Here is a 27804-nt window from a genome sequence, read left to right on the forward strand (position 1 = left end):
CATGGAATACCGCTCCCAGTTCCAGAATATACCTTAGAAGGAGGGTCTCCTCCTGAGTCCACTATCCCTGAGCCTTCAGGGAGTTCCAGACTGTATCCCAACCTAAAAGGCTGGCATCTGTTGTAACAATTGTACCATCTGACCTGCAGAAAGTCATACCCTTGGACAGATGGACCCGAGATAGTCCCCAGATAAGAGAATCTCTGGTCTCTTGGTCCAGATTTAACAGGAGAACAAATCTGTGTAATCCCCGTTCCTCTGACTGAGTCTGCATAGTTGCAGCGGTCTGAAATGAAGGCGTGCAAACGGTACTATGTCCCTTGCCGCTAAAATTAAGCCAATTACATTCATTTACTGAGCCACCAAAGGGCGCGGATGGAATGAAGAACACAACAGAAATTTAGAAACTTTGACAACCTGGACTCTGTCAGGTAAATTTTCATTTCTACAAAATCTATCAGAATCCCTAGGAGGGAAACCCTTGAGATTGGAGATAGAGAACTCTTCCTGTTCACTTTTCCACCCATGCGATCTCAGAAATGCCAATACTACGTCCGTATGAGACTTGGCAACTTGGATGTTTGATGCCTGTATCAGGATGTCGTCTAAATAAGGGGCCACTTCTATGCCCCGCGGCCTAAGGACCGCCAAAGCGACCCCAGAACCTCTATAAAGATTCTTGGGGCTGTAGTTAACCCTAAAGGAAAGAACTACAAAACTGGTAATGCCTGTTTAAAAAGGCAACCTGAAAAACCGATGGTAATCTTTCTGCATCGTAATGTGAGGATAAGCATCCTTCAAATCCATTGTAGCCCTCTAGTGACTCTCCTGGATCATAGTTAAGATGGTACGAATAGTTTCCAACTTAAATGATGGAATTCTGAGGAATTTGTTTAAGATCTTTAAATCCAAAATAGATTTGAAGGTTCCCTCTCCTTGGGAACCACAAACGGATTTGAGTAAAAACTCTATCCCTGTTCCTCCCCTGGAACTGGATGGGTCTCGTACACAGTGTAAGAATGCCTCTTTCTTTATCTGGTTTGTAGATAATAGTGAAAGGTGAAATCTCCCCTCCTTTGGGGGAAGCTTTGAAATCCAGAAGATATCTCTGGGATATAATTTCCAATGCCCAGGGATCCTGGGCCTCTCTCTCACGTCCACGCCTGGGCGAAAGATGAAAGTCTGCCCCCTACAGGATCCGTTACCGGATAGGGAGCCGTTCTACCTGCTGTCTTAGAGGCAGCAGCAGGCTCCTTGGCCTGCTTATCTTTGTTCCAGGTCTGGTTGTCACCAGACCGTCTTGGAGTTTCGAAAATTAGACTTTTTTTCCTGAGGAAGGGCATTACCTTTTCCTCCAGTGATATTAGTAATAATCTCCTTCAAACCAGGCCCGAATAGGGTCTGCCCCTTGAAAAGGAGTTAAGTAGCTTATTTATTAAAGTCACAACAGCTGACCATAATATAAGCCCTAGCGCTGTGCGCGCCAGCATAGTAAAAACAGAATTCTTAGCTGTTAGTTTAGTCAAAAGAAAACAAGGCATCAGAAAAAAAGGAATTGGCTATCTTAAGTGCTCTAAGCTTGTCAAGTATTCATTCAATGGAGTCGCTACCTGTAAAGCCTCAACCAGAGACTCAAACCAGAACGCCGCAGCAGCAGTGACAAAAGCAATGCATGCAAGGGGCTACAGGATAAAACCTTGTTGAATAAACATTTTCTAAAAAAGCACAACTGTCCTCGACAGGGCTAGTGATACGCTTAGCTAGAGTAGAAACTCTTCTCTCCACCTTAGGGACCGTCTGCCATAAAAATAGTTTTCTAAAAATAGGAGGGGAAGAGAACGGCACACCTGGTCTATCCCATTCCTTATTAATAATTTCTGTAAACCTCTTTAGGTATTGAAAGAAACATCAGTACACACCGGCACTGTATAGTATCTATAAAGTCTACACAATTTCTAGCACTGTAATTGTAAACCAGTCATTCAGAGCTGCTAAAACCTCCCTGAGCAACAAGTGGAAGATCTTAAGCATAAATTTTAAATATAGAAATATCGGAATCAGGTTAAATCATCTCCCCTGAATCACAAATATGACCCACTGCATATAGTGAGGCAGTAACAGACATGGTTCTTGACGCATCTGTATGCTCTGTATCTATCCCCAGAGATATCTCGCTTTCCTTTAATTTCAGGTAGTCTGACTAATACCACTCCCAGAGTATTATTCATAACTTTCGCCATGTCTTGTAAAATAAACGCTATAAGCGCCCTTGATGTACTAGGCGCCATTTGAGCGTGAATCCCTGGAGCGGGAGTCGAAGAGTCTGACACGTGGGGAGAGTTAGACGGCATAACTTCCCCCTCGACAGAAACCTCTGATAAAATAAACGCTATGGGCGCCCTTGAACCACTTGGCGCCATTTGAGCGTGAGTCCCTAAACTAATACCACTCCCAGAGTATTATTCATAACTTTCGCCATGTCTTGTAAAATAAACGCTATAAGCGCCCTTGATGTACTAGGCGCCATTTGAGCGTGAATCCCTGGAGCGGGAGTCGAAGAGTCTGACACGTGGGGAGAGTTAGACGGCATAACTTCCCCCTCGACAGAAACCTCTGATAAAATAAACGCTATGGGCGCCCTTGAACCACTTGGCGCCATTTGAGCGTGAGTCCCTAAACTAATACCACTCCCAGAGTATTATTCATAACTTTCGCCATGTCTTGTAAAATAAACGCTATAAGCGCCCTTGATGTACTAGGCGCCATTTGAGCGTGAATCCCTGGAGCGGGAGTCGAAGAGTCTGACACGTGGGGAGAGTTAGACGGCATAACTTCCCCCTCGACAGAAACCTCTGATAAAATAAACGCTATGGGCGCCCTTGAACCACTTGGCGCCATTTGAGCGTGAGTCCCTAAACTAATACCACTCCCAGAGTATTATTCATAACTTTCGCCATGTCTTGTAAAATAAACGCTATAAGCGCCCTTGATGTACTAGGCGCCATTTGAGCGTGAATCCCTGGAGCGGGAGTCAAAGGGTCTGACACGTGGGGAGAGTTAGTCGGCATAACTTCCCCCTCGACAGAATCCTCTGGTGATAATGTTTTTAAAGACAAAAAATGATCTTTATTGTTTAACATGAAATCAGTACATCTGGTACACATTCTAAAATGGGGTTCCACCATGGCTTTTAAACATAATGAACACAGAGCTTCCTCTATGTCAGACATGTTAGAACAGACTAATAATGAAACTAGTAAGCTTGGAAAACACTTTAAATCAAGTTAACAAGCAAATATAAAAAACGTTACTGTGCCTTTAAGAGAAACAAATTTTGCCAGCATTTGAAAAACATTGTAAAAAGGCAGTAAATCAAACGAAATTTTTACAGTATATGTAATAAGTTCACAGAGCATTGCACCCACTTGCAAATGGATGATTAACCCCTTAATGCAAAAAACAGATAAAAAAAACGACATAGACGTTTTTTAACAGGTACAACAAAACTGCCACAGCTGAGCTGTGGATTACCTTAACTATAAACGATTTTGGAAGTCTTTTTAGCCCTTTAGAGATGTCCTGTAATATTCAAAGGACTGCTGAGGGAATCTGGATGATTCATTTTGTAAATTTAACTGCGCAAAAAAGCGCTAAATTAGGCCCCTCCCACTCATATTACAACAGTGGGAAACCTCAGTTAACTGTTGCTATGCAGAAATTAAGCCAGCCATGTGGAAAAATTATGCCCCGATAAACCTTATCACCAATGTACCTCAAAAAAACGATTAAACATGCCAGCAAACGTTTTTAAAACAAACTTCTTTTAAAGAGTATGTATCTATATTAATAAGCCTGTCTTGCTTTCCCTGCATTAAGGCTTAAATTAGATTATTTCAGTATCAGCAGCATTTTCATAGTCAATTCCATTCCTTAGAAAATTACTTTACTGCACATACATTAATAAGCCTGCTAACAGTCGCTTTCACTGCATTAAGGCTTTATTTATATTAATTTGGTAACAGCAGCATTTTCTTAGTCAATTCCATTCCTTAGAAAATTGTTTTACTGCACATACATTAATAAGCCTGCTAACAGTCGCTTTCACTGCATTAAGGCTTTACTTACATTAATTTGGTAACAGCAGCATTTTCTTAGTCAATTCCATTCCTTAGAAAAATATTTTACTGCACATACCTCATTTGCAGGAAAACCCGCACGCTGTCCCCCATCTGAAGTTTACCTCAGTCCTCAGAATGTGTGAGAAAACAGCCAGTGAATCTTAGTTACTTCTGCTAAGATCATAGAAAAAACGCAGGCAGATTCTTCTTCCAAATACTGCCTGAGAGAAAAACAGCACACTCCGATGCCATTTAAAAATAACAAACTTTTGATTGAAGAAATAAAACACCACTCCTCTCGCGGACCTCCTTCTATGTTGAGAGTTGCAAGAGAATGACTGGGTATGGCAGTTAGGGGAGGAGCTATATAGCAACTCTGCTATGGGTGATCTCTTGCAACTTCCTGTTGGGAAGGAGAATATCCCATAAGTAATGGATGATCCGTGGACTGGATACACTTAACAAGAGAAATTGGAGGCTTCCAGACGGAAGATAAACAGAACTATATCCGGGTATGTCAGGAGGTTAGGGGGTTTTGGGCTCCGGCATGTAGAATTTGAGGGTGAGTCAGGGAGGTGTTTTTACTTAAAGGATGGGGTGCACCTCACGAGGTGGGTTTACACTTGTTTAATTATACGTTGAAGGAGGGTATTGAAAAGGCCTGGGGCGGTGCTCGGCTAGGGTCCAAGCTGTGGCGGGGTGCTTGTGGTAACCTCTAGAGGCTTACGTCTGGGAGGAATTGTGGTACCCCCCTAGTTGGTTGGAAGGGGAGGAGTTATGGAAGATGTGATACTCCCACCCCCCCCAGGACGGGGATTAGATAGTGGAGCAAGCACCAGGATTGGTTTAAGTTGATATGTTTATGTTGGTTATAATTTGTATTTAATAAACTAAGCTGCGGCTTTTTCATACCCATAAGTTGGTGTTGTGTATTTATTGTAAGGTTAAGAAGGACTTGACAGTGTGGGGTCAGTCTTTTTATTATGAATTTGTTGATTATGCAATTTTACTGCAGTTAATGGTCCTTTAAGTTCCGAAACTCTGCGTGACTCAGCTGGTGACCTCTAAGAAAAAGAAGGAAAGCAAATGGTTAAGTCTTGTGAGATAATTGGGGGCTGATTGAACCAAGTAGAAGTATATTCTTGAAAAAGCCTTACCAGTCGGATTGGATTCTTGGACATTACACCACTTAGTGGGTGTCACTTCTCATTGTACTTCCTGGATTCTGCGAATATGAGAGTGGCAAGTGAGAGCTGGTGTTTCTCGTTTTATGAGCAGTGTTTTCTTGTACCAATCACTTATGCAAACTCTGTGAATGTTAGTTTGTGTTTTATACATTTTAAGAAATATGGGTCTAATTATCTAAACTGTGCAGGACCAGACATGGATTTAATGCTGACCTTATCACAAAAAGGAGTCCCTGTAAGGGGTGAGATGTCTCCTATATAAAGTAATGGAGATTGCTGGAAAGGAATATTTTGCTCCATAGAGCAAAGTTAGCTAGCAGGGAGCAATGGACGCACTTTAAAAATTAAATCCTGCAACCAACATAAATCACATTACACTGCTTTCTGTGTATAGCATCTTACAATTGCTTTTTTGTATGGATGTGTTATTTTTTTTTTTATTAGGGTAATAAGTGTTTTTGAGCATTTTGGTAAAAGCTCTCCACGTTTTAGTTTGTGAGAAAAAAACAGATCTGTAGTGTGTAAATGTTTTATATACGTCCATGTAATGCCTATGTTAAGGCTATTTTACGAAAAAACTATTACGCTTTGTATGTTGTACTTTTAAGTATGAATTTCTAGGTGTTTTTGCACATCCAGTGTACTTAAATTATGATTTAGGTGGTGCAAATTTAATACAAATTATTCCTGCATAATTTACATACAAATTTAACGTTTTTGATAAAATCAGATTTATGGCAAATAATATTTTTAATAATTTTTAAGCACCTTTACAATACAATTTTATCCTCTGTATTTTTGTGTGAATGTTTCAATTAATCGTTTTCTATGAGTTTTTAATTATAAAATTTAATTGTGCACTTTTGTAATGTATGTATACAAAAATGCAGTGTACGCCCCTTAGCGAGACACCCTGTTTTCAGGGTAAAAAGTGGATTCAGAGAATTCCACCAGGGAAATAGAAGGACTGGCGAGCATTCTTTAATAATCTCGCCAGCCCAGAGAGCTTTTCAATCACTGGGCCCTTTATCTTTATTGGAACAAGCTATACCCGTTGTGCTTTATGACCATGGTAGGATTATATTGTGCATTTTTATTTAGAGCTAAGTTATAGCTCAGAAAAGTGTGAGCATTATCCTATTTCAATTAGTCCAATTATCTCATAGAATGTCACCATTTGCTTTCTTTTTCTTTGATTGTCACTAGCTGAGTTGCACAGAGTTTTATCTGATTATACTACTTCAATTTGAACCAGTGACATAGAATGTCTGGCTGTAAGTAATAAATTCTAGTGAGAAAGGGAACCTCACTGAAACAGGAAGGCTGTGTTTTCCCAAAGTCTAGGGACAGAGGACTAGGATGCGAGTAGTAACATCCAGGAGACTGGGTGCAGAAGTAAAGTCCAGAGACAGGGGAGGACTGGGTTGATGATTAAAGTCCAAAGACAGGAGGACTGGGTTGAGTTTAAAAGTCCAGAGACAGGGGAGGACGGGTTGAGTATAAAACACCAAAGACAGAGGAGAAATGGGTGTGAGTAGTAAAGTGGAGGAGTGGAAGAAGAGTCCAGAAACAGAGAAGGACTATGTGTGAGAGTAGTGAAGTCAAGTGGATGTAGCAGGAAGGTTCAGAGGAAAAATAGGTGTAAGTAGTGAGGTCCAGGAGACTAAGTAAAGTCCATGGGAAGAACACTAGGTGTGTGTGGTGAAGTCTAGGTAAAGGAGTAAAGTCTGGGGGACAAAAGAATGTCTGGGTGTATGTAGTAAAGTCTTAATTGTGGCGATAAAAAGACTGTGTAATAGAAACAAGTCCAGGGACAAATGAGTAGCGAGTATTGGTAATGAAGTGCACTATGGGAAGACTATTGGTTTTGTGAGTAATAAAGATGAAGGAAAAAATCTAGGATATTTTGGTGTCAGCAATCCAGTAAGAATCAAGTGAAGTTGGGGGAGACAAAATGACTGTGTATGAGCAATTAAGTCAAAAGTCACTGGGTGAAGCCTAGGGACATTACATAATTCTGTGTCATTAGTGACATTTGAGAGAGATTGACTAGATTTGAGCATCAAAATTGAATGGTGGGTATTGAAGCATGCCATGTGATTCCACCCATTCTGACAGTAAAATGCTTAGGAAAAAGCAGTGGGTTAAAGGCAGATAGACAAATAAACAGAAGCAGAAGGAAAACCAAAGACAGAGAGATGGAAAACAACTGTAACAGATAGGTGTCCTGGCCAATTAAAATAAATCTCTGCATCTAAGTGTGCTGCTATTTATTATTAGGATAATAAGTGTTTGAGCACTTTGGTAAAAGCTCTCCACATTTTTGTTTGTGAGAACAAACAGATCTGTAGTGTGAATTTTTTTATATACGTCCATGTTAAGGCTATTTTACAAAAAAACAATTACGCTTTGTATGTTGTACTTATAAGTATGAATTTCTAGGTGTTTTTGCACATCCAGTGTACTTAAAGGGACAGTCTACCATAGAATTGTTATTGTTTTAAAAGATAGATAATCCCTTTATTACCCATTCCCCGGTTTTGCATAACCAACACAGTTATATTAATATACATTTTACCTTTGTGATTACCTTGTATCTAGGAACCTTCTTCCAGCCCCCTGATCACATGACTGTGACTGTTTATTATCTATTGTCTTAAATTTAGCATTGTTTTGTGCTAGATCTTAAATAACCCCCTGTGCCTGAACACAGTGTTAACTATATGGCCCACGTGTACTTTCTGTCTCTGTGTTGAAAAGAGATTTAAAAAGCATGTGATAAGAGGCAGCCCTCAAAGGCTTAAAAATTAGCATATGAGCCTACCTATGTTTAGTTTAAACTAAGAATACCAAGAGAAAAAAAGCAAATTTGATGATAAAAGTAAATTGGAAAGTTGATTAAAAATTAAAAGTCCTATCTGAATAATGAAAGTTTAATTTATACTAGACTGTCCCTTTAAATTACGATTTAGGCTGTACATATTTAATACAAATTATTCCTGTATAATTTACAATTTTATGGTTTTGATAAAATCAGATTTATGGCAAACAATATTTTTTATAATTTTTTTATGCATCTTTACAACACAATTTTTACTGTATATGTACTAAAATGTACATATACAGTAAATGCCCTCCCCACAAAACGTATCAATTGCTCCTCAGCTTTGCTCTTTTTGGATCTTGATGCCAACCAGGAGAAAAGATGGTTTACTTTCAGAGAAGCATTATTATATTCTTATGCAATGTATTAAAAAACAAAACACACACACACAAACACCCCAACATTAAACAGAGTATTTGAACAGTACTGGTGTTAAAAAGGGTTAATATACCTCATCTGTTACAACAGGTTCTGGGATTTCCCGCTCAACATGCTATGTAGTGAAAAGACGACAAGTTGGTGGAGAGAAATTGACAAACATGTTAGTACTTTGTCTAAACACAACTCTATAAAGGGTTAGATTAAATTCACCAAATAAAAATCCTTTGAGTCCTGACTGCTATGTAAAATTGGATTGGGGAGCTATAAGAATGAAATTTCCATAAAAGTTTTTTTTCGATGAAACATAAATTTGTGAAATTTATCAACAAGCAAAAAAAGTATCTTTATTGTTATTTGATTAAAAGGACGGACATAACAACTGGAAATGTATCTATGAATAAACTTGTCAGACAAAAAGCCTGACTGATCGTTATTTTTAGTGATACCTTGATTCTAAAATACCCCAAAATGGAAAACCTAGTAGTAGTTTTCTTTGGGTTAGAAGTACAGAGATTATACACATACTGTAGGCAGGGGTATACAAATTGGCACAGCCAAGTACATATTAGGTATCTGTTCTAATGTGGCTGACACCATAGCTTCTAACAGCAAAGAGAAAACTTTCTGAGCTTCACTTAGCTGCATAGAGATCACAGGAATTAAGCAACATGTGTAAGAATAAAAATGTTATTAAACTGTGCATGGAAACAAATAATGTTGTATTACTTGATGCTTCCAAAGTTTGCTACTAATTTTTCAGTCAGGAGTGAAAGGATTAGGACAATACCAGGCACAATTAAAACATAAAACTTACAATAATTAAAGTTAAATAGTTATTAAATTTGCATGCATATAGTTTCATACAACAGAGTATACAGGACACGTATTTGCTTGTGTGATGCAAAAAGGAAAGTTATCACAAGAGACTTGATTTATATGTATGTGCTGAGCTCATATTTAAAGGGATATTTGTGATTCCTATACAGCATACTATTTAAAGGGACACTGAACCCAAATTTTTTCTTTCATAATTCAAATAGAGCATGAAATTTTAAGCAACTTTCTAATTTACTCATATTATCAAATTTTCTTTATTCTCTTGGTAGCTTTATTTGAAATGCAAGAATGTAAATTTAGATGCTGGCCCATTTTTGGTGAACAACCTAGGTTGTCCTTGCTGATTGGTGGATAAATTCATCCACCAATCAAAAACTGCTGTCCAGAGTGCTGAACCAAGAAAAAAAGCTTAGATGCCTTCTTTTTCAAATAAAGATAGCAAGAGAACGAAGAAACATTGATAATAGGAGTAAATTAGAAAGTTGCTTAAAATTGCATGCGCTATCTGAATCATAAACGAAAAAAATTGGGGTTTAGTGTCCCTTTAAACAAATTTTTCAATTTACTTAGATTATCAAATTTGTTTCGTTCCCATGATATTTTTTTTTATAAGCACCTAGGCAGGCATCTGGAGCCCTACATGACAGGAAATAGGGCAGCATTCTAGTGTTCTTGCAAATGGATAACATTCTTGCAAAACTGCTGCCATATAGTTCTCCAGAAATAGGCCGAGTCCTAAGCATACCCGGATTTTCAACAAAAGAAAATTGATAATAGAATGAAACATTTGGGGTTTTAGATCCCTTTAAATGTGTTTATTGTTGAATAAGTCAATCCTTTCTGCTATTAAAGGGACAGTAAAATATTTTTCTGCAGTCTTTCAATAAATTAACATAGTGGGCGAGTTTAAAAAAAGGTTTTGAATGAAATAAGACTGGAATTTTTTTTTCAATAGTCAAGCTCCGCCCACCACCAGCCTCATGTAGAGGAGCCAATCAGTCTTTACTCAATATACCAATTAGCAACTATTAAAAGAGACATCAGACACACCTTGCTTTTGTCCCACACTCCCTAGAAGTGGCTAAAAAGCTCATTCTGTAACCTAGGTTTCCAAAATGCTGCACATTTTATTAACTAGCTACTTGATTTGTAGCATTTGTTGGTTACATAATTAGCTTTTTGGCTTTTTATGTAATTTAGCTTTTTTTTTCCTTCTTCTAATTCTTGGAACTTGAAATGCACCCTACTGACTTATCAAGGCTAACTCTGCTACACATTTCCCTTTATTTGGGTTTAACTGATAACACATGCAAACAATGCACTTTATACTAATACTATGGCTGTGGCTAGCCTTGTTGTCTGCAGACTCATGCCCAGATTTGCTCTTCCACATAAGGCCAAAAACAAAAAAGTTGCTGCATACAAGAAGATTGTTTTAAAAAGGTTTACAATTAGCTGATATGTTATTCAACAGCAATACAACAGGAATGTCTTGTAATTAAAGAACGTTTACAGTTCCTTTAATGTTGCTTTAATCTTTCCCAAGAGGGCTGCAAAGTTTTGACCTTATACCAGGCCTGCCCTTTACGCAGGGTGAGGAGCCCCTACCCAGGCCTCAGCAGTTTGGGAAGATTCACAATGTAAGGGGTGAGAGTATGAGAAGGTACAATGTACATCCTGTATTTAGTTTATGAATGAGTTTTTCTAGTATCAGTTGGTATAATATATAGTGTAATACTTTATATAGCTAAAAGGGACATTAAACTCTAAATACATTTTATAAGTATAGTACTGAGGTTATCCCCCCATCTCCCTCTAGTCATGGGTGCTGCCATGTTGTAATCCGTATTTCACTACATTCCAGTGCTGACCTGTCTGCACATGTGCAGCAACTCTACTTCAGATACCTGCAGTGTAACCTAGGTTACAAAATGGCAGCACCCATCATATGCATTTAGTGTCCCTTTAATAGTGGGCCAAATAGTGGGCATACAGGGTGTGGGGAAATTAGGGTGGTGGGCTGAGGGGCGCTACAAATTTTTTCTTGTCCAAGACAATGCTAAGGGTGCCCTTCATTATACATAAAAATGTGTGTTGTAAAGCATAAAACACAAGCACAACAAATCTGTGGTTATTATGCACATTTTTAAAGATTTATACATTTTAATTATCCAATCAGTTCAAGGAGAGAGACAAGGGCAGTCTGCTATAAATATAAAGGACTAGTGCTATGCTCAAAGAAACAAATATGCATTTGGTGCAACATAAAATTATGTTTATTTGACTTCCCAATGACTTATAGTGTAGAATTCTCAGTACCATTTAATGCTGTAAAAAGATTTCAATAAACTTTCCCTCTGTAATTACCTTTTCCAAAGACCCACTCTGCAAATCTTCCAAACTAGTGGACAGCTTCCTAGGATGTGTTCTATAAAAAGCAACAACATTATTACAAAATAAATAAAAAAGGTAAATCTTTCATTTTCACACAAATATGCTTTAATTACATGTTTATCAGAATTTAACTCTGAAGAGTACACTGCACAAATAATAGTTTAGAATTCAGCTGTTGCCTAGTACTTTTGTATTTGCCATACAATTTACTGTATACAAATGTACTGTCTTCAGGTCTAACATTGTGTTTAATCCCTGCAAATGGTTTAAACTAATAGTAACAAGAATGTAAAAGTGGGGGAAAAGGTCTAATTCAGTGATTATCCAACTTTTTCAGACTCTGGCACTTGTCAATGAAAATGTCTGTCGCGGCCCACCTGTGTTCATACTGAACTCTCATATAATTAGGGTTGCCAGGTGTCTGGTATTCAAGTTGACAGTTCAGTATTTTAGAAAACTGTACAGTAAAATCTTCACAAAAATACTGGACACTAAAAAGTCCCCGAGTGTTAGCTAAACGTAAAAGGCCTCATGTGCCAAAATGCATTACAAATATGGAGCAGAAACATGTGAGGGGCAGTCAAGGGGGTCAATTTACTCCAGTTTACATACGTTACTGGCAGCCAACGGGGTCAAATGATTTATTTGTTTGTTACTGGCAGCCAAGGGGTGACATTATTGCTCAGTTGTGAAACATTTACATTGTGATATTAAGAATGTGGGTAAGGAAGAGCTTTTAGGCGGGTTATTGTGTGGCCCCACCTGCCACTGTGTCCAGTAATGGGCTAATTGAATAGAATTTCTGTGGAGGACAGCTGAGCTGACAACTATTTGTAAAATACTATAAATTACATTTTTACATTTTAACACTAGTCACTATATTCATATTCTATTATAAAATATATACAATTATAGTCATTTATTGCTGTCAATTTTTTGTCGTGTTTGTTTAGTATAGAAATCCTTTTTAAAAGTAAAATGGTTCGCTCTATCTGAATAATGAAAACGATTTTGGGTTTCATGTCCCTTTAAAGGGACAGTAAATTTAAAAATTGAACTTTCATGATTCAGATAGAAAATACAATTTTAAACAACTTTCCAAATTACTTCTATTATCAAATGTGCCTCATTCTTTTGGTATCCTTTGTTGAAGAGTTAATCTAGGTAGACTGATAAGAGCTCAGGAGTGTCCATGTGTTTTTTACCCTTTGTATTTTTTCAACATTATTTGTAGCAGTGTTATACATTATTGCAAACACTGCTGCCATAGAGTACCATAGACGTACACGCTCCTGAACTCATGCGCCTACTTAGATATACTCTTCAACAAAGGTTATCACGAGAACAAAGCAAATTTGTAAATAAAAGTAAATTGGAATGTTGTTTTAAATTCTATGCTCTGTCTGAATCTTGTAAGTTTAATTTTGATCCGTCTCTAAAGTATCAATACATTTGGAATTTTGCAAATATAAAATCCAAATGGGACATCAAACTCAAAATAAATCCCCTGTAAAATGTTTTCTTTATCTACTCCATACAGCAAGACCCTGCACACAGTGCTTAAAATGTATGTGTGTGTTTGTGTGTAAAGCTTTACCAGATCATACTTTCAATATGCAATTAAAGAGAGTGGTAACGGTAAGTAGACAAAATCTTTCATTACCTATACTTTGTCTCAGAAGGCTCCTCCTGAGAAGAGATGCAGATTTCAGGACTGGGGCAGCTCCCACTGTAATATACAAGACAACATTTTATATGTTTTTTATGTGTGTATATATATATATATATATATATATATATACACACACACACACACACACACATACATAAACACACACACACACACATACATAAACACACACACACACACACACACACACAAGATGAAGTACAGCACTGTTTTGTCATAAAGTCTTACTTATTCAAGTGCACGTAGACTTACAGGGTCCTGCCAACCCCATTCTTTATCCAATCCAATCATGCATGAGTAAATGAGTAAGGGGTACGTAGGCCTGAAACGTTGCTGTGTTTTATCCTCTTCAAATCAATAAAGGATTTATTTTGATAAAGCAGTGCTGAGACTACTTCTATTTTCTTGGATTATATATATATATATATATATATATATATATATATATATATATATATATATATATATATATATATATATATATATATATATATATATATATATAATAACCGACATGCAATTTAGTTCATGTAAAACTAGCAGTTATATACATTTGAGACATATGTTTACTTAATATTAAACAACTTCTCAACGTCTTTTTTTAAAATTCATTTAACTTAGTTTAGACCCTTTTAAAATGTGTGACGTTCCTAAATATATGCAAAATGGCCAATTTGGATGATACATTTTAGGAGTATATTGGGAATGCGTAACAGAAAATATTTAAAAATGTTACTGTAAATTATAAATTCATGCCGTATAAAGGGTATAATTATTACCAAGAGGTATATAATTTCAACAACAAAAACAGGGCAAATTATATCATATAAATAGCAAAGCAAATAGGACACAACCAGTGACATAATTATTTCTGCAGATTCCAGATCTGTTTCTAATGATAAAATATTAAATATTCAGCCTCGGAGAAAGAATAGATGAACATTAAAACCAGACTTAGCAAATCTTCCTGGTTTTAACAATATTTCCTGTTGCTCCAACCTCTCTTGGCAAAGGATTTTACAGAAAATATTGGCTGATGAAAAAACAAAAATGTGCACGTGTGCCCTTTTTTATAGGTTTGTAGCCCAACCATAGTGAGACCACATGGTAGTCACGTTGCTGCTGGGCACATAGCAAAATAGGTTTTGTCTGTGTAAGAAACCTTAAAGGGGCATTAAACACTCTATAAATGATAGACAAAATGATGCAGTCAAAGACAGCATTACTCTGAGAATAAGATGTAAATGTATTTTTTAAAGTTTTATTAGCTGTTGAAATAGACAAAATAAATATAAAGTTTTAGTGTCTATAAAACAATGGGAGCTGCCATGTTGTAACATAGGAAACCTTGTCTGCTGTGACCAATTAGGGACAGTTATAAATAGGTCACTGGAGTGTGCAGCCAATGGCTGTGTGGAATATAACAGTGTTCTGCACTTCCATTTCTAACAGGAACTGAAAAGCTCACAATTTCAGAATGGAATTACAGGAAAAGGGGACAAAATAAATAATGAAAGTATATTGCAGAGGTTTTTTTTATGAATACAATTTATAATTGTATATTACCATCTCAAAGTGTTTAATGTCTCTTTAATTCTTAGGATGACTTTATACACATCCCAGGCGTCTTGCAAGCATCATTATCTGCACTGTATATCAAACTTTACATTGTCTGAAATAATTTAAATCAGGTTATAGAAAGTAACATTTCATTGAGACTATAAATAATTTTGCATTTTGTGGTGTTCATTTTTAGATCCCACTTCCTGACCAATGCTCACTACTCATTTAATCTACCCTTCCAACCCCCCCCCCCCAACAAAAACCAGCATCTCTATTGGCAGAAATGCAGACTAGGGGCCACAGTAACTTGCAACTCTATCACCAGACATGTAACCGCTAAATCTGCAGATAGCTAATACAAGGGATGGATCTGTGTTCGTTGTGGTTCAGGAATGTAGCTTCAAAGAACAGCAGCTGTTGGCTTGTTGTGGAATTTAAAGGGACAGTCTACTCCATAATTTTTATTGTTTAAAAAAAGATAGATAATCCCTTTATTACCCATTCCCCAGTGTTGCACAACCAACACAGTTATATTAATATACTTTTTACCTCTGTGATTACCTTGTATCTAAGCCTCTGCAGACTGTCCCCTTATTTCAGTTCTTTTGATAGACTTGCATTTTAGATAAATCAGTGCTGGCTCATAAATAACTCCATGGGAGTGAGCACAATGTTATCTATATGACATACGTGAACTAACGTTGTATAGCTGTGAAAAACTGTCAAAATGCACTGAGATAAAAGGGCGCCTTTCAAGGGCTTAGAAATTACCATGTAAGCCTACCTCAGTTAATTTCTGATACAAATACCTTTAGATCTTATTCTCACTCATCCTCACTCCTGCTTCTATCATTTGAGTCATCCTTTAAATTTTTAACCCTCTTTCATTATCATGCGATACTCTATGTCATTACCCCTCTTGTGCCAAAAGTATAACAAACAAAAATATTTTACTGTGTAAAGCCCAGGAGCAAAAAAGTCACAAAGCTGCAGCAAACAGATTAACAGCACTGAGTAATCTTTTTGTCGTTTATTGGGTTAATGGCTGCACCTAACAGTCCTTTCTCAGTCATATAGGACTTTGCACAAACACTAAGGGGACCGTTATCTTAACCAGGGGCCACAGGTTGTTTGCATCTGTCTGAGAGGCCAAACCTCTTGCAAGAATGTCAGTGTGAGTCAGTATTCCATATATGTTCTTACTTGGTTTCTAAATGATTGTGTGGTGGTGAAGATGATGGAGGAAGTAAGGAGTCACTGGAACACACCTGATGAAAAGAAGACACACATTTACTAAACAGCAACACTAAAGCAAATTGTATGTTTGATTAAAAAAAAAAATGGTTCTTAAAACTCATTAGAATCAATAAGTATACAAGACAAAGGGACAGATAGAACCATGCATTTTAAAATAAATTGCAAGTTAATTCTATGAACAAATTTGCTTTGTTTTCTTGGTATCCTTTGTTGAACAGTAAACCTAGATAGGCTCTGGAGCAGCAATGCACTTTTGGTCATTAAGCCTACCTAGATATGCTTTGGAACAAAAAGATACGACAAGAACAATGCAAATTTCATAATATAAGTAAATCAGAAAGTTGTTTAAAAAGGCTATAAGAGTCAGAAAATGACAGTCTAATTGGTTAAAGTATATAATTTTAAGACTATTGACTAAGCGCTACTGTGTGTTTAACCACTGCAAAGACATTAAACACAAAGTAGAAGTATCGCTCAGAACCCTCAGAGCTCTTTGCAGGAGTTAAACACACAGACGATAGTGTTAAATGTTTTGATTATTACGGCCCTTTAAAGCTGCCTGCTGTCTGAATCAGAAAAAGTTTAACTGATTTTATTGCCCCTTTAATATTTTCAGTTTGGTAGAAAAATAGCAATAGTAAGTTGTTCACAACTCATTTGTCCCCAAATAAAAATGACAAATGTCCTGTTTCTGGCAACATGACAAAAATGAAAATGTATTTAATGACTAATAAAAATATATTTATAATCTTTTAAAATCACAGTCATACAGAAAAGTTCAATTTTAACTTTGCTCTCCCAGGACATATATTTATGTACCAAATACCTCTATGTTTACAGGGATAGGAAAACCAAAATATAAACTTGTATGATTCAGAAAGAACATTTCATTTTAAGAAACTTAAATTCACTTGTATTTTTCAAATTTACTTTGAAAAACAAATATGTACATATGTACATTACTGGGAGCTAGCTGGTGGTTGGTGGCTGCATACATTTGTCACTTGTCATTGGTTTGACTGATGTATTGAGCTAGCTCCCAGTAGTGCACTGTTGCACTGGAGCTGTCTTTGACTATGTTTTTAATCCATTTGCAGTATTGTTATATACAAGCTATAGTGAAAAAATAAAATGCTCTAAACTTTTCTTTTTTCTTTTTGCAATTTTATATCCCATTTAACCTGATCCTCCATCTAACTGAGTAAACATTTAATCAAATCATCAGATCTTTCCAGGTTTTGTGCTGCTCTAGGCACTGCTAGTCTGCTGACCCCCATTATAGCTGGTATTTGCCTCATATATGTTTCTCAATAATGTACTGAGCAGTTAATTTCTGCCAGATGCACAGAAAAGCATTCAACAATGATTATCCCCTTCAGTAAGCCAACTTTAGACCAATTGCAAACCAGTTCTCTCACTGAAGAACCTGAGTGTGGCAATAAGGAATCATGAAACAAGCTGCTGCCCTAGGCTAGAGTTGCCAGCGGCCCTCCATAAAAATACTGTACATTCTCTAGGTGACCAGGCATGATGGTCTGTGGGGTCACACAATGCCCACCCACCAAAGCTCTACCTTAGACCCCCCTCATAATCCTACCATGTATAAGTTTCACAACTAAGCAGTCATTTTACCCCTCAGCTACGAGTAACACGCAAATCAATTATTGTACCTCTTTGGTTGCCAGTAACAATGTAACCAGTAGAGATATGATCCCTTTGACTGCCCCTAGCTATTTTCTGCTCCATATACAGTATGTAATGCATTGAAGCATAGGAGGCCTTTTATATTTAACACAGAGGAACGTTAAATGTCCATTTTGTTAAAATTTATTTTTAAGTGTCCAGTATTTTTGTGACGCTTTTGCTGGACAGCCTGTTAAAATACTGGATACATGGCAACCCTACCCTAGACACAGGCCTAATTGTCCCAGGCCACAAAACACCCCTCAGTCTTTCTGTAAACCTCTATTAACATAGCCCACCCTGATTTGACAAGATCAATTTACATGCCACAAACATTAATATTTACAGTGAAGGGAGGTCCAGTCTTATCACTAGAAGGGCTGTATTGAACATATTTCCACAAAAAATAGGTTAAACTGCTGCAGTTAAACCCATCAGTGGCGTAATTACTGCTACCAGATCCATCCTTTAAGGGGGCCCGCAGCCACTGCTCCATCTAAGCTGTACAGCTTGTGCAGGTCAAGGCTCAAGGGTCCCTTTCCAGCTATCAAAGCTTTCCAGTGTGCCTTTCTCTCCAAACGGAGATGAGTGAGGCCAGACATGCAAAGTTGCTCTATAGCATTTAGCATCTGTAGCTACTGTTTTGTAATTTGTAATACATGGAGATACCTAAAATTATTTGTAATAGTACATATTGCTTACTAATCTATCACACTTTCAGTGGAACGTTCTTCAGCAGCTGTTTTACTATAAATATATGTTTGTGTGTGTGTAACAAGAACTCACTGGGCCCAGTCACAGAGTTTGCCCCAGAGCCCAGTCACAGAGTTTGCCCCAGAGCCCAGTGAGTTCTAGTTACAACTCTGAAACAGATAGTTACCAAGGAAGACTGGAATAATAAAAACTATCAAATTAGAGCATTCTATTATTGCATTTAAAATAAAAATATTGAGCAATATAGAACTCTAGTATCATGATCTAGAGCAGCATATGGTGAAACTAAAGTGAGACATTTCATTCCACATTATATAAACATAAAGGAGTTTTTTTTTTTTTTTGGTTAAGCACTTTAAGCTACATTACAAAGCTTTCCTCTGCATAATAAACCATGCAACTAATGGAGATCTGAGTCTCAAGATCATAAGGGAATGTTTGTTTATTTTTTTATATTTTGCTTTTGATAATAAAACATTTGCATTTTGTATACCGCTTTTTGCCTTCAATTTTAATGTACAAAGCAAGTATTATTCAAATAAAGGGGAAAAAATGTCACAAATAAGTATATAATTGGGCATGCAGATCCACTTTGCATTAATTTACCTCTAATTTAAGCAATTCTGCTGTCTGATTATTAAAAGGACTAAGTTTCTTTAATGTAGCTTCCAGTTCATCATCACTGCTTCCGGAGAGAATCCTTTCAGAAGAGCCTGAAATAAGAATTATATGTTGTTATAGCAAAAAAGTTTTACAAAACCAGGAATAATTTATGTTTAAAAGGAATGTTACAAGTCCAAAATACTTGATGTTCTTTTCCATAGGGGGGTCTATTTTGTGCACATACTATATGCTAAATGGAGTTTCAGCGCAAAGTTATGCAGTACTAGATGTACATATTTTGTTTAACCCCCTTCGCTACCTGGAATTTCAACAAAAAAAACCCATCCCTTTTGCTGTTACTCCATTTAAGCAAAAAGAGCGTTGTTTTTTTTCTTTTTTATCTACATATGAAAAAAATCTCTCTTTTTATCTATCTATTTAAAATTGTAAACTTTCAGAAACTTTGGGTTTCTCACTGAAATTATTTGCATACCACTTGTGCAGTCATATCACAAATGGTTGTAAAAGCTTCTCTAGAGGTCCTTTAGGTTCAGAAAGATCAGACACACATGGCTTTGTAATTTATTTTTGGTAATTAGAAGGTTGTCAATTGCAGTTGCACACCACACTTCTGAAATTCCCAGCAATGAAGGGGTTAATTAGTTACCTGGTAAGGGTAATAGAATAGTAATGTAAGGATTACGTTCTCATCTCCCTGATCCCTCCCCACAGTTCCACACCCAAACTCCTCACCACCATCTAGGTACTTGCAGACAGTCTGTCGGTATGGAGTTCAGGGCTTTTTTTTTTTTCCTTTTTTTAATTATTTGGTTTAACTATTTGTTTCTGCAGTGTAGTGAACCCTCCTCAACATCTCTCTAACCTTCCCCCTCCCACTAGTGGCAGCCATCTTAGGTTCTGGCACTATCTGCCAGTACCTAGAGCATAGTGTGTATATATATATATATATATATATATATATATATTTTTTTTTTTTTCCCAGTAGTGTAGTGGTCCCCCCTCTCTCTCTCCCCCCATCTCCCTGTGATCATTTTTTAGCCCCCCTCTGAATTTTTCCCTGTAGTGTAGCAATCCATCCTTTACTCTCCCCCTTAAAACGTGCCTGTTTTGGGTCCCTCCACCTCTCTAGGGCACCCATACAACTCTCGCCTTCCCTCGCACACAGCCCACCGGCACTAACAGATGACAGTGACATAGACCGTGTCTGTAACCTGTGAATATTTCAAATTAAATAGCTGGTTTAGATAAGTTGCAGCATTTTTAAGTAAACCTGGGTTACAGATTTTGCTTTTTGGCCTCTCTAGGGAATGTGAGCCAAAACACAATTTTTACACAAAAATCATCCTTTTAAAAAGGTAATCGTCAGTTACATTTTAATGGCATCTGAAATGTTGAACCTATGCTGGAGTAAAATAGCTGTGTTAATAATTATATTAAAGTCTATGATATATTTGTATGAAACATGTCTGAAGAAAATAGAAGTATTTTTCAGAAAACCGTCCCTTGGAACACAATTTGTAATATATGCCCACAAGGTATTAACGTATAATATTTGTAAATATTGTTACTTTGTCAAGGAGATAGTGATACATATCTTACTCATCCTCATAGTTCAAAAGGACAGGAAACTCTACAAATTTCTTTTATGATTTGGATAAAACATACAATTTTTTTAAAAAAAAAAAACACTCTCCAATTTACTTCTATTATCAAATTTGCTTCATTTTCGTGTTATCCTTTGCTGAAGGAACAGATTGCATTACTGGCAGCTAGCTGAACACATCTAGTTAGCAATCACAAGAGACAAATGTGTGTAGGCACCAATCAGCAGCTCCCACTAGTGTAGGCTATGTGCATATTATTTTTCTACAAGGGATACCAAGAGAACAAAGTACATTTGAAAATTGAAGTGAATTTAAAATTATCTTGCATGATTCTGATAGAGCATGACATTTTAAGCTTATGTTTGACTTTCCTATCCCTTTAAAACAAATATGGGTCTAATAGAAGTAGCAGATATATTGTACGCTAAGATGGGATTGAGGGACATTGGCTTTGATTTGCTGAAAACTGAGAAAAATAATTTCACTTTTACTATTTAATTCTACTAAAAAATAAACAAAAAAACAGCATCTGAATATGTTCAATAAAAGAAATTGGAGAGATTTGTCTAACTGGAAGTTCCATTCTTTGATCACTGACCAAATCAGTCTTAGAAAACCACATAAATGTATGTCAGAAAGTGAGATGTTATAGCTTATATCTGAAAAATACACAAACCTAATAGTAAATATGATGTGAACACAAAACATTTGGAAACACATTTTAGGTGTTATATTTTAAATAATGAGGGTGAAGGATAACATGGTCTTATTGGTTGACTTCTGGATGAGATCATAGGTAGTTACTAAAAGTATTCTAGAACACTGTTACATATGGATTCTTTGGGGCCGATTTATTAATGTGCGAGTCGACATAATACGATGTAGCGTATCATGACCGCCGCACATCAATAAATGCAGATAGCATACGCTGTTGGCATTTATCATTGCACAAGCAGTACTTGTGAACTGCTTGTGCAATGCCGTCCTCTGCAGATTTGCGGCCAATTGGCCGCTAGTAGGGGGTGTCAATCAGCCCGATCGTATAGGATCGTGCGGATTGATGTCCGCAGCCTCAGAGTAGGCGGACAAGTTATGAAGCAGCGGTCTTTAGACCGCTGCTTCATAACTGCTGTTTCTGGCGAGCCTAAAGCCTCACGCAGAAACAGGGGGCATCAAGCGCCATTCAGAGCTTGATAGTTCGGCCCCTTTGACCAAGTATTGTTCATGCAACAAAACCGCATTTTAGCTAATGCAAATACTAATTTTTAAGAAAAACCTTTTTACCATGAGATGACATTGCAAGATTCTTCACCCGTTTGTACTGGTTTAGCAGAACTGTCAGCTCCTCTATACGCAGGTCCTAGAAATATAAAAACAAAAAAAACAACAGTCTTGTTACAAACAATCCCAGTAGTTATTTAAATCTGCAAACTGATTACAGGCAAATTACTTAACGAAATAAAATTATTTTAAAGTGCATTTGTCTTCTCCCATCATGTTTTGCGTAATGCATCTTTAAAAGGGGAGACAAAAGTCAAAATTAAGTCAGGATTAGACAGATATGCTACAGAAAAGTTCTTCTCTGTGAAAGGCACATGTTGAGCAAAAAGAGGCTGCTTCTTGGGTGGTAACTAGCCATAGAACAAGCTATTATGCTATTGCTTGTTCCCAGGTTGAGAGCTTCTCTCTTTCTATTTATTAAAAACGTGAAGTTTATTATGTAAATTATGACACTTAGGGAAGTCTCCCTAAGTGTGATGCGAGAATCCAGACATGGACCCGTTGCTCAGTGTGCCTAGAGGGATATGGCTGCACCTCACTGATGAGGCCCACAATAGGCCAAAACGTACGTCTCGGGTTTTGCTGTTTCTCTCGTTCAGAGAGGGATTGCCTGGTATTTCGGGGCTGGACTGTACTGTGAAGTCAGGATTAGACTGATATACTACAGGAAAATTCTTCTCTGTGAAAGGCACATGTTGAGCAAAAAGAGGCTGCTTCTTGGGTGGTAACCAGCCATAGAACAAGCTATTGTGCTATTGTTCGTTCCCAGGTTGTGCTCTTCTCTCTTTTTATTTATGCAAAAGTCAAAATTAAACTTTCATAAATCAGTTTTAAAGGGACAGTCAAGTCCAAAAAAAAAAAATTCATGATTCAGATAGGGCATGTAATTTTAAATCAACTTTCCAATTTACTTTTATCATCAATTTTGCTTTGTTCTCTTGGTATTCTTGGTTAAAAGCTAAACCTAGGAGGTTCATATGCTAATTTATTAGACCTTGAAGGCCGCCTATGCATTTCACAGTTTTTCACCACTAGAGGGCATTAGTTCATGTGTTTCATATAGATAACATTGAGCTCATGCACGTGAATTTACTGAGGAGTTAGCACTGATTGGCTAAAATGCAAGTCTGTCAAAAGAACTGAAATAAGGGGGCAGTCAGCAGAGGCTTTGATACAAGGTAATTACAGAGGTAAAACGTATATTATTATAACTGTGTTGGCTATGCAAAACTGGGGAATGGGTAATAAAGGGATTATCTATATTTTAAAACAACAAGAATTCTGGTGTTGACGGTCCCTTTAAGAGATTTTTCAGTTTAGTTCCATTATTAAATTATAAACTGTCTTTATACACACTCACTATATATTTGTTAGAGCATGCAATTGTATCACTAGCAATGCTGCTGTGTTTAACCTAGCTGTGCAACTAATGCTGCTGACTGGATTAAAGGCCGTTTCTCTGGGGACTAGCAGCACTTTAACTGTGTAACCTGTTTTTGGTTAAACGCAGAGTTGGAGCATTGCGAGTGATAAATTTACATTCATTAACAAATTAGAACATGTCATTTCATCTCTAGAATTGCCCTTTAAAAAATAATTTAAAATAAATCTCACTATGAACAAATCTGTGAAAGATAAGACATTATTCTAGTGTGATTTGTATTTCAGTTATGTACAACTTTTAGGTCTAACAGAGGAGAAAAAAAGGCAAAAAATTGCTTTAACATTATACAATCACGCCTTTGAAAAGAAACAGTAAACATTTATTTCGTAGCCCTTTAATGTAATTTAGTTCTGACATTGCACTTTATACTAACTGACTAAACTTGCCTTGTTGTCTGCAGACTCAAGCCCAGATTGGATACTACAAATAAGGCAAGAGGAGGGTGGAGTTTAGCTACTGAAAAACATTTGCAGCAAACAAGATGCTAATTTGTTTTAAACATACACAATAGAAATGTATCATAATGAAGGTGTTTACTATCCCTTAAAAAAAACACAACACCATTTGCTGACCATGGCTCTTTAAAAACTTAAAACGTTGTCTCTTCAATACTAACAAAAAAAAAAAAAAAGGAAGAAAGAAAAACTATGACTAGATCATCGCCAGCAAGTGTCTCATTAAATTGTACTTGAGCAGAAAATGTATTCCAGGACACACAATTGTCAGCTCCAAGCTAAATGTTTCCACAGGACGAGATCTGCCAGAGATGAGGCCACGTCTTTCCTGACACGATGTTTGCCAAGTCTAATGCCTAACAGAGTGACTTTTTTTTTTAAGAAACATTTTTCTTCCCTATTTGTGAAAAACACAAATGCAAGTTATCTTTTCTAAACAACTGAAAACGGTTTTACTTTAAGTTATTCTACCTTCAGGAACCACTGACACACTGTTTTGTATTATATGCAAGGACAGTTTCTAGGGGGTTCATTCTATTCATTACTGTAGAACCCCCAAACCTCAAAGGCAGAGCTCCCAAGAACCCTACATATTTCAGGATCATCACAGGTTGGGTGCTCTGCCCCACTGCCCTTCCCTCTGCTTTAAAAGTCTTGTATTCCACAGAGAAACCAGAGACTGCCTTGGTTTCATCTACAGCCCTCCCAATCCCGCCCATTATTACTCCGCTCACAAAACACACAAGGGCCATTGCCCATTACCCACAAGTCTCCCACAGCAACTAAGGTTATCACCTCGGCCAGGTTTCCTGGACACTAATGAGTTACACATCCTGCAGGGTGTGCAGGCAGGAACATGAATTGTGCTGTTCATCAGCACTTTTTATGTGATGTCCAAAGGCATAATACATGTTCTGTCCTCCTTACCCTGCAGCATGTGTAACATACAAGTGTCCAGGAAAACATGGCCGAGGTGGTAACCCTATCAGTGACCCAGGTTATAGTTGCTAGCATCTGAAAAACAATTCCAAGCACAGTATGAAGCAGAGCAATCAAGTAAGCATGTCATAGGCACAATGACCAATGGATTTCCACTCCAAAACAGCCAATATGCACACAATATTAAAATAAATGTATTATTCAGGCTAATCCATAAACTGCAAGAAAGTCACAAGAGCCATTTATATTATTCTGCAACTCTAATGGCAAGTTAAAGGGACATAAACCCAAACAATTTCTTTCATGATCCAGATAGAGCAAAGTAAATTGGAAATATTTGTTAAAATGTTACGATTATCAAATTTACTTTGCGTGTCTGGAGCAATATATGGCAGCAGTTTTATAACTATGTTATACATTCACAAGAATAGTAAGTGGCAGCAGTGTTTCCTGTCGTGTAGTGCTGCAAAAATGCGCATGCAACCTATCTAGATATCTCTTCAGCAGAAGTAAATTTACTTTTTTTTTTTTTTTTTAATTGTATGCTTTGTCTGAATCGCAAAATAAATTTATGAATTTTCTTGTCCACTAAAAGGACATTCAGATGCCAATGTGCAAACAAATATATGAATAATATGAACAAAGACCTCATGTTTCCCACAGTTTGCAAAATTGAAGGGGTTAGCGTGCCATATATTTCAATGTGAGACATGCCCTGGGAGTATTACATTATAGAACAGGAAACAAAGAAAAGTGGTTTGTTATAAGAAAATTAGGACAGTTGGCAAATTGCCCTAAATTCTTGATATTTAGCTTTTTTCACCCCCATATGCAAAGTTCAAGAACCAACCCTGATTGCACGATTATTATCATAATTCAGTTGTAAAAGTACCTCTGAATTCCATAGCACTAGGTACATGATTAGAGATACTCAAAGAGATATATATATACAGGCTCAACAAAACAAATTTATATAAAAAAAGATTACAGAAAATAAAGGTTTACACCGCATTTCACTCTGGGAGTTTTGTTTCAAACAGCATTATTATTATTATTATTATTAATGTCACATTTGTGCTATTTTAATTAAAATACAGAAGAAACCAGAGTAATTGTTCATATTATTAATATCACCTGTAAACATTCTGGACTATATTACAAGTGGATAAATAAAAAGAGAGAAGCGCTCAACCTGGGAATGAACAATAGCATAATAGCTTGTTCTATGGCTAGTTACCACCCAAGAAGCAGCCTCTTTTTGCTCAACATGTGCCTTTCACAGAGAAGAACTTTCCTGAAGCATATCAGTCTGATCCTGACTTCACAGTACAGTCCAGCCCCGAAATAACAGGCAATCCCTCTCTGAACGAGAGAAACAGCAAAACCCCAGACGTACATTTCGACCTATTGTGGGCCTCGTCAGTGAGGTGCAGCCATATCCCTCTAGGCACACTGAGCAACGGGTCCACGTCTGGATTCCCGCATCACACTTAGGGAGACTTCCCTAAGTGTCATAATTTGCATAAATAAAAAGAGAGAGAATCCTGCGTCGGCTTCCAGGGAGCAAGCTACGGAACAAAGCAGCCATTTAGCTAGCTTGCTCCCTGGAAGCCGATGCGGGATTTCGGTGCTGTCTCAAAGTAGCCGATGGTGCTGGAGCTCGGGGGTTCCGGTGGATGACACGGTTAACTGGCTAAACGATGACCAGAAACAACACACAGACAAAATTCTCCACTGAATGTTAAAGATACCATACTCCACAGAGGAGAAGAATATTCCAAAGGCACTAAAAGAAAGAAGTACCATACTCCAGAAAGTACCATACTCCAACTGGTCACCAAGGGATAAACATCTTCAACAGAGACAGGGATTAATTCTCCCCCAATGCTCCTCACATACCTCACATGTTTGAGGTCTAAAAAGGTGAGCATCATTTTTACTTTTTGCACTATACTGTTAATTAGTATATTTATACTGCACCATAAAAGCGCCAGAGTCTGGGACCCTCAACTCTCACTATATATATATATATATATATATATATATATATATATATATATATATATATATATATAACTATATACAACTATATCTATAAATATATATATATACAACTATATCTATAAATATATATATACAACTATATCTATAAATATATATATACAACTATATCTATAAATATATATATACAACTATATCTATAAATATATATATACAACTATATCTATAAATATATATATATATATATATATATATATATATATATATATATATATATATATATATATATATATATATATATATATATATATTTTAGGGATGCACCAAAATTTCGGCCGCAGAAAGTTTCGGCCAAAAATGGCATTTTTTTGTTATTTCGGTTTTGGTTTTTTTTGCCTTTTATTTTCGGTAAAATTATTGTGTAGCATATTTCAAATTTGATGCCAGCCTAGAGCTGCTGTTTGAGTTCATTACTTGACTTACAGTTTTGCATATAATAATAGTTTTCTAGGATTATACTTTATTTTGATAATTGGTAACAAAACAAAAATGGTTAAATCTGATTATGTTACACAGAACTAAATAAAGAATAATACTAGCAATGCACTAAAATTTGGGCTGCCGAAAATGTGCAATTCCAATTTCGGCCCAAAGAGGACCAAAATAGCTAAAAATGTACAGTCCTCCCCTTTTCTATTGAGTTACATGTCTATCCTTAGCATAAGATGAGCAGCATACAGCACTGGCA

The 27804-nt window shown here is 36.8% G+C and overlaps 1 protein-coding gene across 10 annotated transcripts in view; it reads right to left on the reverse strand.

Moving 5' to 3' along the window:
- PPFIBP2 (PPFIA binding protein 2) overlaps positions 1-27804 on the reverse strand; it is a 315010-nt gene that overhangs the window by 57293 nt on the left and 229913 nt on the right. For 9 of the 10 annotated variants that reach the window (XM_053720270.1, XM_053720273.1, XM_053720272.1 and 6 more), the window contains 6 exons: positions 22221-22296; positions 19315-19421; positions 16258-16322; positions 13465-13530; positions 11775-11835; positions 8641-8682 (listed from right to left, as the gene is read on the reverse strand). In XM_053720270.1, coding sequence (XP_053576245.1) covers positions 8641-8682; positions 11775-11835; positions 13465-13530; positions 16258-16322; positions 19315-19421; positions 22221-22296 — 417 coding nt within the window. The remainder of the gene's footprint in view (positions 1-8640; positions 8683-11774; positions 11836-13464; positions 13531-16257; positions 16323-19314; positions 19422-22220; positions 22297-27804) is intronic. The other variant, XM_053720274.1, reaches the window with a different exon arrangement.

The sequence above is a fragment of the Bombina bombina genome, chromosome 7, assembly GCF_027579735.1.
Source record: "Bombina bombina isolate aBomBom1 chromosome 7, aBomBom1.pri, whole genome shotgun sequence".
NCBI classification, from domain to species: Eukaryota; Metazoa; Chordata; class Amphibia; order Anura; family Bombinatoridae; genus Bombina; species Bombina bombina.